At 35.1% G+C, this 17,430-nt stretch overlaps 1 protein-coding gene across 6 annotated transcripts in view; it reads left to right on the top strand.

Annotated features, from left to right (window-relative positions):
- Positions 1 to 17,189, top strand: part of KIAA1109 (KIAA1109 ortholog) — a 215,483-nt gene extending 198,294 nt beyond the window's left edge. For all 6 annotated transcript variants that reach the window (XM_023217544.3, XM_023217545.3, XM_023217546.3 and 3 more), the window contains 12 exons: positions 722 to 859; positions 1,614 to 1,871; positions 2,659 to 2,809; positions 3,244 to 3,401; positions 3,573 to 3,765; positions 3,980 to 4,197; positions 7,035 to 7,286; positions 7,925 to 8,128; positions 10,173 to 10,367; positions 10,999 to 11,133; positions 14,120 to 14,285; positions 16,467 to 17,189. In XM_023217544.3, coding sequence (XP_023073312.2) covers positions 722 to 859; positions 1,614 to 1,871; positions 2,659 to 2,809; positions 3,244 to 3,401; positions 3,573 to 3,765; positions 3,980 to 4,197; positions 7,035 to 7,286; positions 7,925 to 8,128; positions 10,173 to 10,367; positions 10,999 to 11,133; positions 14,120 to 14,285; positions 16,467 to 16,683 — 2,285 coding nt within the window. In that variant the 3' untranslated portion in view covers positions 16,684 to 17,189. The remainder of the gene's footprint in view (positions 1 to 721; positions 860 to 1,613; positions 1,872 to 2,658; positions 2,810 to 3,243; positions 3,402 to 3,572; positions 3,766 to 3,979; positions 4,198 to 7,034; positions 7,287 to 7,924; positions 8,129 to 10,172; positions 10,368 to 10,998; positions 11,134 to 14,119; positions 14,286 to 16,466) is intronic.
- Positions 17,190 to 17,430: the final 241 nt, after the last annotated feature.

The following is a 17,430-nucleotide window of genomic DNA, read 5'->3' as shown; positions in this document are numbered from 1 at the left end:
AGTACAAATTGTATTAGGGGCAATAGAGGAGACAAGAATGCCTCAAACTTTTAGCTTAGATGACTGAAGGAGCAGTGAAGCCATTAATATAGAAAATAAAGAAGGAAATGTCTATAGGACATTTAGGTGGAAGGTTCTGGTAGACAATTGACTTAGGGGCTATGGCTGTAGGTATGGGGTCAGACAAAAACAGAAGTTTTAGCTGTGGGAGTCATTGGCATGTAAACCCTATAGAAACTATGGTAGAAGAATGCTCCAGAGCAGAACTCTGGAAGAAGGCCATCAAAATGTTTTTTGTCTCAAGTCACTGCTATTAGTCTGATAGGAAAATAGTAGTCCCTGCCACACAGCTATTTGGTTTACAATTCCTTTTGAGAAAATTTGTATATCAGTTCATCCTGATTATTCATTTTCCATAATAGAAAAGACTGTTGTATTAAAATTGAAAGCTGGCTATCAGACTGATCTTTAGGACTTCTCTGAGGAGTTCATGATAAAGTGATAATAGAATTCCAACTTGCCATCACCTCAAAAAAGGGAAATGGTACTAACAATGTTAGAATATGCTGTTTTTGTAATTTGTGCAAGAACACGTCACTTACTAATCATAATATGTAACTTAAGTATAATTCAGCTTTATAATAACCCTGTCTTATACCTAGCATGTGAAAACATTAAAGGTTTTAGAAATCTGTACTAACAAATGTTATTTATGTATCAGCTGTTTGTGATATAGGGTCTGCCTCGTTTAAATATGATATGCGCCGACTCAGTGAAATTCTGGCATTTCCAAGAGCATGGTATAGAAGAAGTATTGCAAGACGTCTATTCCTTGGAGACCAAACTATAAATTTGCCAAGTAAGCTTGTTATGTAATTTTAATTTTGGTTACAGTAGCAGCAAGACCCACAATTGATAACACAAATGTGATCTTACTTGGTAGGGTGTATCATGTGACACATTCAGTCATTCAAGAAATGTCCATTGGGCCCCTCTGGTATGCCAACCACAAGGAATATATTAGCACTGAGGATATGTCAGAGGACTAAACAGACAAAAAGTCTTGTCTTCCTTGAGATTACATTCTAGCTGACTTTTTATTCTATAACTATCCTAACAAATTAGTAAATTTGTTAATTAGTAAATTTGTTAGTACATTTATTCTATAATGATTACTCTGTAATCCTTTTAAATATCCAAGTTAATCATGGTTAATTAAGCATGGGAAACAGAAGATGCTGGGGACATGTTACTATCTTGCCTGCATTTGTCTGCTGGATTTAGATATTGTTGTAGGTAATGAAATCAAGAGATTCTTGGAAATGAAAAGTAGAGTCAGGTACATACTGAGGTAAATATGAGAAACCCTAAGTCTGAGTGTATTCCCTCACCTGTAAACTGGGACCAGAGCTCCTGTTTTGCTCTTTTCATGGAGTTTAAACAAAATACTGGAATGTTCTTTGCAAACTGTAAATTGCTGCACAGCTGCTAAATAGAGAACTAGAAGGAATATGTAATGTGATTAGAAATGATGGATGGGTGAAATTATTTTATAACTTAGGGATTTTACCGTTACTTTGGATTTTTTGTTTGTTTTGTGTGTCTTCTACTAGCATCTGGCCCAGGGACACCAGATTCCATTGAAGGTGTAAGCCAGCACCTTTCCCCTGAATCATCAAGAAAAGCTTACTGCAAGACCTGGGAGCAGCCAAGTCAGTCAGCCTCCTTCACCCACATGCCTCAGTCACCTAATGTGTTCAATGAGCATATGACAAACAGTACCATGTCACCAGGGACAGTAGGACAGAGCCTAAAATCCCCAGCTTCCATAAGATCAAGGAGCGTATCTGATTCTTCAGTTCCTCGAAGAGGTAACACTGCTCTTTTTGTTATCAGTAGCCCTACAGTGTTCTCAGGATAAAGTTTTAGTTACTCTCAGATTTCAGCCCTAACTATAGGAAAATATACTCTTGAGGTTTTTATGACACGTCAAAAAAAAAAAAAAAAAAAAATCCCCAAACACAGTAAAAACAACAAAACAAACATTTCAAAGTATTGCCATCAAGACAGCTAGATGGCCAGTAGGTTTGCAAATGGATAAGGGGAGAGTAATTAGCATATTGTCTGTGTGCTCCATATGGGTTTGGCCTTGGGCTTGTACTTGTGCCTGACTGTATAAAAATGAATGATGTAGTTCTTGTCAAAAGATTAAAATATAATGAGCAAATATAGGATTCAAGATACATACTAAGTCCATAAGAACACAAAACAGGTACCCCAGCCGGCGTCTGCATTTCTGAATGGCTTCTGCCTTTGAGTCCTGTATTTGGCACCTTATGATTTTCTTCTTTGTTAAACAAAATCATAGAGTGATGCATGATCTGTGCTGTTATATCCCATGCACACCAAAATGTCCTCATATAAAATGGGGGCCATACATAATTTTATGAGCTTTCAAGAGGTAAAGCTGCCAGCACTTATAAACATTTAGTAAATGGTAACTATTATTTTAGAGGCAATATAACTATTAAACATTAGATTCTAATACAAGAATATTATATTTTTACTTTTTGGATTATAGCGATAAAAATAGTTTTTGCTTTGTAACTAGCTTGGCATTTATGTGAATGAACATGTATTTGATTTTTCTATTTTTAGATTCACTTTCAAAAACATCAACTCCTTTTAACAAATCAAACAAAGCAGCAAGCCAACAAGGGACCCCATGGGAAACACTTGTCGTGTTTGCTATCAACTTGAAGCAATTAAACGTTCAAATGAATATGAGTAATGTAATGGGAAATACAACGTAAGCTATTCAGATACAAAGGAAATATATTTAATCATTTTTTGTAATTTTTCTTCTATTGTAGTAAAGATATTCAGAACCTTATTTGAATGCTAAATATTTGAAAAAGATAGTAGATAAACGATATAAAATGTTTTATCCTGAAAACGGCTTAATTCTAAGGATACTGCAATATAAAACAGCATGAAATATATGTTCTATAAAAAGGGAATCAATTATAAAGAGAACAGGGTAATTTTCTAGCGAAGAGTAAAGCTTCATTATCAATGTTAATATTCAGATATTTACCACATAGTTTTTATAAAAAGTATGTTGTTTCATTGTCAAACTTGACCTTTTAAATAAACTGATTTAACTCCTTTTTAATTTAAATGCTGTTTTAATTCATGACACTGGAAACTATATATCTAATAACCTTTTTTTTCATTTTTTAGTTGGACAACTAGTGGTTTGAAGAGCCAGGGCCGTCTCTCAGTAGGAAGTAATCGTGATCGAGAGATTAGCATGTCTGTTGGTCTGGGAAGATCACAATTAGATTCTAAAGGAGGAGTAGTTGGAGGGACCATAGATGTGAATGCTTTGGAGATGGTTGGTATGTTGAAATTTTACAACTGATCTAACATATCCTTAAGTTAGATAGATAGATAGATAGATAGATAGATAGATAGATAGATAGATAGATATCAAAAAAACGCTTTTGGAAATTGACTCTCATGAGTTTTTCCTGTGGACATGTCTGTGAAAATTATTGTTTCTATTTTAGCTCATATTTCTGAACATCCAAATCAGCAACCCAGTCACAAAATTCAGATTACTATGGGTTCTACTGAAGCTCGTGTTGATTACATGGGCTCAAGTATCCTCATGGGCATCTTCAGTAATGCTGATCTTAAGCTTCAGGATGAATGGAAAGTAAACCTGTATAATACATTGGATTCAAGCATAACTGATAAAAGGTATTTATTAAGGATTGCTTTTTGGATAATTTACATGACTGTTCTCAACATATTGTCTATCATCTGGTGAGAAAACAGCAATTTTTCTTACAAAACCCTTATTTATTATGCAATTAATACAAATTAAAAAGCTGGGTGGGGGAAGAAAATGTTTCTTGTACTTTTTGAGTACCTTCCGTAAGACACATGACAAAGATTCTGTTTTATGCTCTAGTGAGATTTTCGTCCATGGAGATTTGAAGTGGGATATTTTCCAAGTAATGATATCAAGATCAACCACACCAGATCTGATAAAAATAGGAATGAAACTCCAGGAATTTTTCACACAACAATTTGATACCAGCAAACGAGCTCTGTCTACCTGGGGACCAGTTCCTTATCTTCCGCCAAAGACAATGACTAGCAACCTAGAAAAAAGTTCACAAGAACAATGTAAGAATTAGAATTAAGCTTTTATATATGCTTTATCTTTCACTAAATATGTTACATTCTTAATTTAAAATAATAATCTGTATGCCCTACTTAGAAAATAGCCCACAGGCTCTTTATCCCACTCAGTTAGCAAAGGGCCAGATTTTCTACCTGCCAATGGAATTAGAGGCCATTATTTAGGAAGACATCATTTGTTATCTCTTCCCTCTGCTGCAGTGCATCTGCATCCATACTCACTCCACACTCTTGAATACTATTTATGACAATATCATGTTTTGGTTTAGAATGTCTATGGAGTCAGAATATCTCAATTTGGATTTACTAGGTGAGTGGTATTAAGCAGATCATTATTTTCACTTAGTAATTCAATTGACAAATATTTATTAAGCTACAACCACGTGCTTAGGCACCATTCTAGGCACAGGAGATCTAGTGATGGACAAAATCACTACCCTCATGAAGCAAAGATTCTAATGGGAGAGAAAGACCCTAATAAATTTACTAACTAAATATGTAAGATAATTTCAGTTAGAGAGAAGTGCTAATAAGCAAAAGAACAAAACGGGAAGAATATAGAGAATGATTAAATGTGAGGACAGCTATTTTAGAAAGTGTGATCATTTAGGCCTTTTCTGAAGTGACATTTTAGTGGAAATGTGAATGAAAGAACAAGGCTAAGATGTGGGGGAAGAGAGTTCCAGGCATAGGGGGATATTGAGTCCAAAGTTCCCCTAGTAGGAACAAACTTGGCTTGAGGATCATTAATGTTGCCACTGTAGCTGGAACAGAAATGAGCAAGTATGAAAATGGTGGACATGAATTCACAGAGGTATACCCCAGATAAGATTTTTAATATGATGATTAGCTATCAGAGTTTTAAACAGATCTGATTTCTGATTTACCTTTTTAAAAAATACTCCCTTTTAAAGCTCACTCTGGCTACTGTGTGAAGAACAGACTATAGGCAGTTAAGAATGGAAGGAAACCACTGCAATAGTTACCATTACCATTGTTACATACATAGTTACATCATTATTGTAAGGAAGCCATTGCAAGAGTCCAGGCAAGAAATGATGGCTTTCACTAGGAATGATAGAGGTGTAAGTGGTGAGAAGCAGTCAGAATAAAGTTTTAGTAACTTTATTATCACAGAAGTAATATGTGTACATTGAAAATAAACTAGAATACACAAGAGAAGCAAAAAATAAAACCATCATGTTCCATTCTGACATCACTGTGAACACCTTAGAGCATATACCTCCAGATATTTTTCTATGTATCTGTATATATGTGTACATTTTAAGAAAATATCAAAATTCATACCATTTTGTATGTCAACAATCTCCAACTTTCCATTTTGCTAATTATCTCCTTTAGCTTTCAAAACACATTGATTTCCATGATTGATCTAAAAATGTCCTCTATAATGGTTTTGTCCAAACCAGTTTATCCAATTCAAGATCACAGGTTAAATGTGGTTATGTTCCTTTGCCTTCTTTTAATTTAGCACAGTTCATTTTTTATATGAATTGACTTGTTGAGTAGATGTAGCCAACTGTCCTAAAGAATGCCCTATCTTCTAAATCTTTTTCAGTTACTTCCTGTGTTGTCATTTATGTTTTTCCTCTAGTCCATGTATTTCCTTTAAACTAGAATTTATATTAGGCATATAAAAATTGAGGGATGTTCTGCAAAATGCCTGGATTCTTCAAAAAAACTCCTCGTCACAAAAAAACAAACATAAAGGCTTAGGAATTGTTTAAAGGAAAACATAATAGTTGAATGCAATTCATGATCTTTGGTTGGATTATGGGTGAGAGGTATGGAAAACAGCCAAAAGGAGTGTTATTGGAAAAAATGGAAAATATACCTTGTATGTTTGATTAGTGCTTCTCAAACTTTAACATGCATCTGAAACCCCTGGAGATGTTACTGAAATATAGATTTTGATATAGTAGGCACAGGTGGACTTAAGAGTTAGCATTTCTCGCAAACTCCCAGGTGATGCTGATTCTGCTGACCCTCTGACCTTGCTTTGAGTAGCAAAGGAATATAAGAGTTTAAAAGCAGTACTTAAAATAAGGGGGTATGCATTTGATTTCTAGGTCTTCCAGTTACTGGTTCACTTAACTTCTTTGTTCTTCTGCTTCTTCACTTGAAATCATTCAAGATGAAATATCTAGTTTACAGAGTTATAATAAGAAATTACATAAAATTTCATGCAAGTACTTTGTAACTCAATCATTACAGACATATTAGGTTTTTGTTTTTTTCTTCTTTCCTGTTTTTTTTTTTTTGTTTTTGTTTTTTGTTTTTGAGACAGGTTCTCACTCTGTCACCCAGGCCGGAGTGCAGTGGCATGATCTCAGCTTACTCACTGCAACCTCGATCTCCTGGATTCAAGCAATTCTCCTGCCTCAGCCTCCCAAGTAGCTGGGACTACAGGTGTGCACCACCACACCCAGCTAATTTTGGTATTTTTAGTAGAGACAGGGTTTCACCATGTTGGCCAGGCTGGTCTCAAACTCCTGAGCTCAAGTGAACCACCCGCTACGGTTTCTAAATTACAGGCGTGAGCCACTGCACCCAGCCTCAGATATATTAGTTTAAATTATTTTTAGCAAGTTACTGCTTTCCTTAGCTATATCCATCCTCATGCAGCATCTTTTCCTAGAATGTCTTTTTATTAGCTATTTGCTTAATGTTAAACAGGCACTGGACACTGTTTTCATCCCTTACCTGAGACTGTAGGAAGTAGCCACTTGCTGCCTCACTCTACCCTATTCAAGGGTACTCATCAGGCACTTCAGGTTATGTGTTTTTTGGTTTTCTTGCAGTGCTTGATGCAGCACATCATCGACACTGGCCTGGAGTATTGAAGGTGGTATCAGGATGCCACATATCCTTATTTCAGATTCCATTACCAGAAGATGGAATGCAATTTGGAGGATCAATGAGCTTACATGGAAATCATATGACACTGGCATGTTTTCATGGTCCAAATTTCCGTTCAAAATCTTGGGCCCTTTTTCATTTAGAAGAACCAAATATTGCTTTTTGGACTGAAGCTCAGAAAATCTGGGAAGATGGTAAACTGACGCATTTCTAGCTTTTACTTTCTCCTATCTTGTTATGACTATAAATGACAATTATATTTCTGAAGTCCATCTCTGATTGTTCTCATGTATCTGACATGTTAAGGAGTTCACTGCCAATGAGTCAATATTTATAATGTCTGGAACATGTTAATTTCTGAACTTGCCATCTTACTCCATGTTTCTTAGGCAATTAAAGTTTCTGCTGCTGTGGCTAAACATAGTCATGGTAATAGTTACTGTAATCTTTCTTATAAAACATGAAGTGAAGGCAACATAGTGGTAGTGTGGAAATTATTTGCCAGTCAAGACTGTCTTATAAAATATATAGGCAAGGCTGTGCTTTTATCTCTACAGTGATAAACCCATTTCCTTTGAGCTTTACTTTTCTACTTGGTGGTTTCTACATTATGAGGGAAAAAAATGTTTGATGGTGTTCATCTAACTAGGGACAAATCCAGTTACCACTAATAGAAGAATTTTTTGTGAATTATTTGGTTTTAATCCTCATTTATTCTTCATTTTCATAGCCTTCCTCTATATGACAACTGAATTTATAGCTGAGGCCACAGTTATCATCTTGAATCTAAATATGGTTTATTGCTTTAAAAAGTATTTTTATTTTGTTGTAGGCTCCAGTGATCATTCTACATATATTGTACAAACACTAGATTTTCATCTGGGTCATAATACTATGGTTACCAAACCATGTGGTGCTTTGGAAAGTCCTATGGCAACAATAACCAAGATAACAAGGCGTCGCCATGAAAATCCACCCCATGGAGTAGCAAGTGTGAAAGAATGGTTCAATTATGTTACAGCCACAAGGAATGAAGGTTAAAATTTTGAGTATTTGGAGAGATTTATTTTGTTTTTTCCATTTTGGATTCTGTTGACTGTGTTTAGAATTTAAATGGAGACGGTGTTTTCATTTCCTTAAACAATTTTCATTTTAATCTTGCTGGCTGACACAAGTAATAATTATTTAATACCACCCTGGTAATGCGGCATCTCATGGACTCAAATTATTTTAGATGTAATTGAAAACATTCTAAATAAAATTGGCTTTGAAATTAAGTTTATTGCGGCCGGGCACGGTGGCTCAAGCCTGTAATCCCAGCACTTTGGGAGGCCGAGACAGGCGGATCACGAGGTCAGGAGATCAAGACCATCCTGGCTAACCTGGTGAAACCCCGTCTCTACTAAAAAATACAAAAAACTAGCCAGGTGAGGTGGCGGGCGCCTGTAGTCCCAGCTACTCGGGAGGCTGAGGCAGGAGAATGGCGCAAAGCCGGGAGGCGGAGCTTGCAGTGAGCTGAGATCCGGCCACTGTACTCCAGCCTGGGCGGCAGAGCAAGACTCTGTCTCAAAAAAAAAAAAAAAAAAAAAAAAAAAAGAAATTAAGTTTATTACATTGAGAAATATTTTAGAAAATATTTAGGAAATGATTCTGGAAAAATATTTTCCTAGTAATGCTAAAAAATAGAGGTTTGGGGAGGTTGTTAAACAATTAAATAGTGGAATACCACAAACTTAAAGTTCAGATAGCTAGAACAAAATGAAACCAAATATTATGATTCTATCAAGTTGTAAGTTTAAAAGAAAGTGCTTTTGATAGTTTTTTTTTTTTTTCATTTGATTAGATACAACAGTCTTGTGATAGTGTGGTCATGATAACTTATTTTGTGGCGCTTTTGGGATTTGGGTTTATAGTATTGCTTTTACCAATTATCTCTGTGTATTGGAAAGCTGACTAGAGTGAGAGGTGTTGAGACTTTTCAGTGTTTTACATAAAAATGACCTTTTTTCTTTTTATTTGAGATGGAGTCTTGCCCTGTTGCCCAGGCTGGATCTTGGCTCACTGCAACCTCCATCTCCCAGGTTCAAGCGATTCTCCTGCCTCAGCCTCCTGAGTAGCTGGGATTACAGGTGTGTGCCACCCCACCCGGCTAATTTTTGTAGTTTTAGTAGAGACGGGGTTTCACCATGTTGGTCAGGCTGGTCTCAAACTCCTGACCTCATGATACACCCGCCTCGGCCTCCTTGGTGCTGGGATTACAGGCATGAGCCACCATGCCCAGCTAAAAATGACCTTTTTTCAAAATGGAAAAGATGATGACTAGGCCCCACGAGAACAGTTACCATGGAATAGGCCATCTCACAGATTGAATAGAGACTGTTAAAAATATTCCTAGAACAAAGGAGAATAAGAAAGTGAATCAGAAGATTATGCCTGTATTGACTATTTTACCTTCCAAACAGGGATTTGGGGGAAGGGGGATCTTTATGGCTGGAGTGTTCTAAAGCATCTATTAGCATAATGAACTGCTGTCTGAAAAAAAATAATTATAATTCTAAGATCTATAAAAGATCTTTATAAAACTAAGATCTATAGTTTAATCATAGCACATATGTTGGGGAAAATCAGTACTTCTACCTATTTCAAGACCAGGATCCTATTTAATCTCAGATTCTGTAAGAGTGAAGTGTTCAATCTATGGAGTCCTTTGGGCTTAGTGAAATTCCAACTTCAGACATGAATTCAGTTGAGAATAATATTCATTTTAAAATCCCAGAAACCAAAGCTAGAATGTATTCGGTTTATACAAATCCCATTATAAAGCTTTGGTCTTGACAATATTGAGATAATGATATTGATATACTACATATATCTATATACATATATATGTGTGTATATATACATATGTATCTATGTATATATCTGTATACATATATATGTAGTGTATCTATATCTCTCTCTATATATAATGTGATTCTTTCCAACTTTTGAAATAATAGTTCTGTATATTATAGTGGTCTTGAAAACTATATAGGCTTGTCAATGCCTATTAATTTGACTCTCTATCATTATGCATGTAGAGCTAAATCTACTTCGTAACGTTGATGCTAACAACACTGAGAATAGCACTACTGTGAAGAATTCTAGTTTGCTGAGTGGATTCAGAGGAGGTTCTAGCTACAACCATGAAACAGAGACTATCTTTGCATTACCAAGGATGCAGCTTGACTTTAAATCCATTCATGTTCAAGAACCACAGGAGCCTTCATTACAGGGTATGTAGAAAAACAATTGAAAGTTAATAAGAAAATTCTAAAGGCACTTCAAACTACTGCTTTCTTCCCATGGATTTTTTTAAATATTAATATCTAATGAAATTGATTTTCTAGGCAAAACTGATTTATTTTCTTATCAACTATATGACCTCTGGAAAATTATTTAACGAACTTATACCTCTCTCTCAGTAAAATGAATAATAATTGGACTTCATTTATAGGACTATTATGAGGAATAAATGGCATATATAGGTTGAGCACCCCAATCCAAAAATCTGAAATGCCCTAAAATCCAAAATATTTTGAACACTGACATGACACTCGCAGGAAATGCTCATTGGAGGATTTCACATTTTTGGATTGGAATTCTGAAACCAGTAAGTATAATGCAAATATTCCAGAATCCAAAATTTGAAAGACATCTGATCCCAAGCATAATTGGATAAGGGATACTCAATCTGTACTAGGAAAGTACTTAACAAACTATCATCATCCTATGAATCACATACAGATATTACTCATTTCTTTACAGTTGCATTTCATGTGGATGCGTTTACGCAGACCTATGTAAATCCTTATTAATGGGAAGAAGATGACTCATTTTATTAAATCTTTTACCATATTATTGCAGATGCCAACCTGAAGCCAAAAGTAGAATGTAGTGTGGTGACAGAGTTCACTGACCACATTTGTGTGACTATGGATGCTGAGCTCATCATGTTTCTTCATGATTTAGTGTCAGCTTATCTTAAAGAAAAAGAAAAAGGTGGGTGGAATACTCTTTCTTTCAGGCTGCAGGAATGGCAGCTGTCAGTACCATTTACATGAATTGTTATGGTCTAATGAGAAAATGAGTGGAATATATCTCCTTCTGTGAGTTGAAGATATCAGTAAATAGCGTTAGTAAGACTATCACAGACTTTCTGAGTACTTGCTATATATACAGCACCGATGGTGTTTTATACTTTACAAGGTGTAGGCCGGGCGCAGTGGCTCAAGCCTGTAATCCCAGCACTTTGGGAGGCCGAGACGGGCGGATCACGAGTTCAGGAGATCGAGACCATTCTGGCTAACACGGTGAAACCCCGTCTCTACTGAAAAATACAAAAAACTAGCCGGGCGAGGTGGCGGGCGTCTGTAGTGCCAGCTACTCCGGAGGCTGAGGCAGGAGAATGGCGTAAACCTGGGAGGCGGAGCTTGCAGTGAGCTGACATCCGGCTGCTGCACTCCAGCCCGGGCGACAGAGCAAGACTCCGTCTCAAAAAACAACAACAACAACAACAACAACAAAAACAAAGTGTTTTGGTATACATTATCTTATGTACATTTTCAGTTAGACCTTATAGGAGATTCTTGAAAAATAGGAAAATGTGAGGAAATACTGCAAATCAAAGTGAAACGACTAAAGAAACAACTACATAATAAAGAAGTATGAGTTATTTACCTAATTGTGAAAACTGAATTAAGCTGATAAATGCAGAAAACCTTTTCTTTTTAATACATAAACCTTTTCTTTTTAATACATAAATTATTTAAATCTCAGTGGTGGTATTTGAGTTCATGAGCTTGCTAATATTGGTTTACACACTGGTAACTTAATGTTTACCCATTAAGAAATGTATGGTGACTGGGGGCAATGGCTCATGTCTGTAATACCAGCACTTTGAGATAAGGAGTGCTGGTATTACCCAGCAGGATTGGAGGATGGATTGCTTGAGCCCAGGGCTTTGAGACCAGCCTAGGCAACAAAGTGAGACCCCATTTCTACGAAAAACACAAAAAGTAGCCAGGTGTGGTGGCATACACCTGTAGTCCCCAGCTACTCAGGAGGCTGTGAGGTGGGAGGATCAATTGATCCTGGGAGTTCAAGGCTACAGTGAGCTGTGAGCCATAATCGCACCACCACACTCCAGCCTGAGTGACAGAGTAAGATCCTGTCTCAAAAAAAAAAAAGTATGGCAACTGTAATATATGGAATTAGCTAATATATTATAGTACTCTGTAACTGTTGAAAAGAATGAGGTAGTTTGAAATGTAATGATTTGGAATGCTTACAAAATATATAGTCATTTATTCATTCAATAAATATTTATTGCACCGTTATAAATACACAATGGTAAAATCACAGATGTGCTTCCTAATAAATAGCTTGGAATAAATGTAATTTGTTCAAGTCACACTATAATACTGTTTCATTTTCTTCATGAGGAAAAAATATAGAATTTGTCCTGAAGATATTTTAAAAATAAAAATTATCAAACGACCATGTTGAAAGAGTACAAAGGTAGCACAGCATACATTGAAATGCTGTTTTATTAATATTCAATCGAGATGTGCCCAAAATTCAGTGAGAGAGTAAAATCAATAATTATGGCTGGTAGAAATCTGTATGACCTCAGTAGAAACTTCAAGTAAAATGACAGAAACTGTATAGTAGGCAATCTTATATATCATATATAAGTAGATAAAATCTTCACATACAGCCCCAACAGATACCAGTCAGTGGTAATCCTTTTGTTTTTGTGCCTTAATATTTAAACTTAATGTAGAAAAAAACAGATTCAAGATAAACCTGTGAAGTTCAGAATTATTTTCTAGTCTACCTATATTTGAAAACCTGACAAATTTGTTTCTCTTGGGTATGATGTGAAACATTTGTCATTTTATGAAATAGTGTGTTAATCTTGGTCTGCCACAAACGATTAGTGTTTCTAAAAAACAACAACAAAAAGACTGTTTTAATATAAACTGTTATAAAACATTTCAATGGGAAAAGGGGGTGGATTTACAATAACAAAATATATCTGTGAGGATTTCAATTATAAATAAAGTTATTACAAACAACAAACAATTCATTTTGGCCAAATACTCAAACATACCTGAGAAAATTCTTAACAGCATGTCAGACTATACCAGAATCAACATATTTAGGGAACATCAAATAAATTGCAGCACTGTAACCACCACCAGTAATAAAGACCCAGCAACTGAGCAGGCCTCAACTGAATAGGGCATCTGTGTTCTTATGTAGTGGGTTATTACAGCTTCATTTTGAGGCTCATTCCCAATCAAGTTATAACCAGAGCTACATAACACGTATTACCTAATTAATCAATTATTTTACATTCAGTTTGTGTACTGAAACTAATGCCCTAAGAGGAAAGCTGTATTCATTAAATAAGATCATATGAAAGTATTAATGGCAAAAACTGCAATTACTTTTGCACCACCCTAATACCTATGTCTCAGATTCCACTTTATATTTAATTATTATAGCCAATTAAAAGACTTGTCTTAAGGTGAAAAGCTTGCTTATATAAAAACCTCTTTAGTACCACTGTTCAAATATATATACATCTAGCCATTAACATGCAAAAACCATTGAATTACACAGCTCAAATTAATGCATGGTATGGTGTATGAATTATATCTCAAAGCTGTTAAAAAACAAAACAAAACTTGCCTACAGCCATTCTTTAGGAAACCTGTAGCTATCAATTTCAGTGCCATAGGCTTGCTATCAAGTCAATGATCTCAGCATTTTTTATCATTAATGCTGACACTGTTTATCTCCAAGAAATATCAATAATTGGTACTTACGGCTTATTTTAAACTATTTTTTTTAAGAAATGCAATTAAATGAGGCTTTGGCCAGGTCACAGATAAAATGAGAAATGAAACCAATTCTGATGTTCTAATTCTTATGGTGATTTAAGATAAATGTATAATACTAATCTAAATTTTCCTTATAGCCATCTTTCCACCTCGGATTTTATCGACTCGACCAGGACAGAAAAGTCCAATTATTATACATGATGACAATTCCTCTGATAAAGATAGAGAAGATAGCATCACTTATACTACTGTGGACTGGAGAGATTTTATGTGCAATACATGGCATCTAGAACCTACTCTTAGGTAAGTAATGAGTATATACATTTCACCCATATGCTAAGGGATTACTATGTATGAGAAAAGTTATGAATAATGTAAGTTACATATGATTATCAAAAAATGTATTCAGAAGTTAGTCTCCTGTAATGTCTATAGCTTCTGTGTGCTGTCTTTGCTGCTGCTTTCTGCTTTTGTGTTTCTAGGTAAGGTGAATGAAGTACAAACGTTGAGAATAGCTCAGCACTGATGAGTTGTTCAATGGGTGACATTCTGTCAGTCACTAAAATATGAGAATAATTATCCTTCCACTGTTGCCATTAGTTTTTCACCTCACCAAGATGTTATTTTCAGGGTTTGAGGTAGCTACTGTAAACTGTTTTGTTACTTAGTACGACAAGATGCAGTAGAAGTCATATTTAATTGTTAAGGAAGTATTTTAATTTCTCGCTGGATATATGTTATAACACTGTAATAAAACCTGCAGGGTCACAGTGCCCCTCTGTTTGCATACTAAGCATTATAAAACCATGCCTAAAATCTCAAATTTAACACTATCAGATTAAGGTTCCCTTATTGAGTCATGGTCACTTTCCTGTTTTTTTTTCCTTTCATCTCATCTGCTTTGCTGTAACTGTCTGAATCTTGAAATAACAGTATTAAAAAAAATCCATTACATCCCAGCACAACATTCCACAAAATGATATAGATTTTATTTAGATAAGGTTTTTATTCAGACATATTCATGTCACAAATAATTCCAAAATAAAATCTCCATTATGCAGTGAGGATTCTTGTATAGGAAGAAAGTAGTGACTTTGTGTGTTAATAAATAATTGGCATACCGTAAAATTGGTTGTAATTAAATAAGAAAAACACTTTGATACTAATAGTGCATATACCCATGAGAAATAGTAACTTAAAATACTGCAGAGGTCCTAATGCAGAAAACGGTTTGTAAAATCTGTTTTGTATTTGCAAATCTAAATAATAATATATTTAAATTGAATACAAAATGAATTTAGTTTCAAGTGAGCATAAAAATAGTCACTATACTCCTTTTTTTAGCATACTGTCAAGAGTAACTAGTTAAGTAATGTGGTGTAGTGGTAGACAGCATGGTTTAAGAGCTCTGGCTGTAAGCCCAGCTCTTTTGCATAGTAGCTGACTGAGCTAGGCCAAAAGACCTGACCCCTCTGTTCTCTCTGCCTCAGTTGACTCATGAAAAATTTGGAGAATGGTATTACCCACCTTGTAGGATCATTACACTGGTTAAATGAGTTAATTAATACAAAATGCTTATAACTATTTGAGTTTGAGGAGATAAATGCCTAACCACCCCCAACCCCCACCCTGAGTTCAGAACCAGCTGAAATAGTGGGAGATATTAATATGGATAAAGCTGATAACAAAAAATGTGGTTTAGATATATGGCAACAATAGCTTTCTACAAAGTTCGGGTTTGGTCCTACCTGCAGGGCATCGATGCAGAACTTCAGGGAAGGGCGGGATAGGGAGTTGCAGGAGTTGTACAATCAGCAGCTCCATGTATGTACTCAGCCACAGACAACACAGAATATACTCTAGGGCTAATCTGTTTAGGGGCTTGCTCCTGAAAAACTTGTGGCATGAAGGAACAGACTAAAATGAAGGGCTCCCAACAGGGAGGAGGGTACTGAACTGTTACTTCCTCTGTTAACTTTGCCTGTTGGATAAATCATCCCTACAGGGGCAGAAGGTGGACAGGAGTGTTTCAGTAATAGCTGTTTCTCCACGTATAAGGAAATAACAAGAATAGGGAAAAAATGGTTCTCCCTTCAAATATGTTTAGCATATAGCACTCAGTAAATTTTAGCCTTTTTCTCCCATTATGCCACATGCTTATGAAATCTACTAAAATTAACCAGATGTCTTTTTATATGTTTAAGATAACTGTATAACAGACCTAAAATAAATTATTCAGGATGAAATATAGTAAACTCTATTGCTGTGTTTAGGTTGTCAAAGATAATAATATATATATTATTTTTTGAATACTATTATTATGGTGAATCCAGGAATTATGGGCTCAATTATACAAATGTACCTACTGAAAATATTTTGTTTTGAGTATATTACAGAGGCTTACTGATGTTCTTTTCCTACCATTAGAACCGTGCTCTAGGGCATTATTATACTCCTTAATAATAACTGTAATTTTTATTTTAGGTTAATTTCTTGGACTGGAAGAAAGATTGATCCAGTAGGTGTTGATTATATTCTTCAAAAATTGGGCTTTCATCATGCTAGGACTACTATTCCTAAATGGCTTCAAAGAGGAGTCATGGATCCACTGGACAAGGTTCTGTCAGTTCTTATCAAAAAGCTCGGTACTGCACTACAGGATGAAAAGGAAAAGAAAGGCAAAGACAAAGAAGAACACTAAAAAGTAATTTGATCTTTGAACAAATTATGATTGTGTCTGTTAAGTTTTATTACACTGGAGTTTTTTTCAGTATAATAATTTTAAATATAACTTTAAAATAATTCTAAATTTGTGGCTATTATTTAAAAGTTTGTAAGTTAACCAGTTTATTCTAGTCTCATCATTCTGTGTACACTGAAGTATTGCATGATAATGTAAATTTTGTGAAAAACTAGATTAAAATATATAAATCTTGCTATGGTTTATAATTATATAATGTGCAATACAATTCCTGCATCTTTAAAATGTTTGCAGAATAACTGTGAATTTTTTTTGTGACTGGCCATAACTTTTAGAAAAAAATCTTGTTGATAATGTGATTTTGGGGAGGTCAATTAATTGCTTTTTCTTTTTTTAATGTAGACTTGTATAAATACCTGTCTATATATAGCTTGAGTAATTGTGGTATGATTGTATACCACTAAAATATTGTTAACTATTGTAATAAAGTCACAATAATGGTTTAAGTCTGTAGTCGTTTTTGAATCTTTTTCTCCTTTTTATAATTAATAGATGCCCATCCCGTGTCACAGCTGATCAGATGCTTTCATAGAAGATAATTTATACCTATATTAGAGTTGGGCCATAGGTTCTACCTCTGTGGATTCAATCAACTGTAGATCGAAAATATTCAGGAAAAAAAAAATTCCACCCAAATTCCAAAAAGCAAAACTTGTATTTACGAAGTACTACATTAAGTCCACATGA

Source organism: Piliocolobus tephrosceles, chromosome 3, assembly GCF_002776525.5.
Source record: "Piliocolobus tephrosceles isolate RC106 chromosome 3, ASM277652v3, whole genome shotgun sequence".
NCBI lineage: Eukaryota > Metazoa > Chordata > Mammalia > Primates > Cercopithecidae > Piliocolobus > Piliocolobus tephrosceles.
This window is presented reverse-complemented; position numbering and strand designations above follow the sequence as displayed.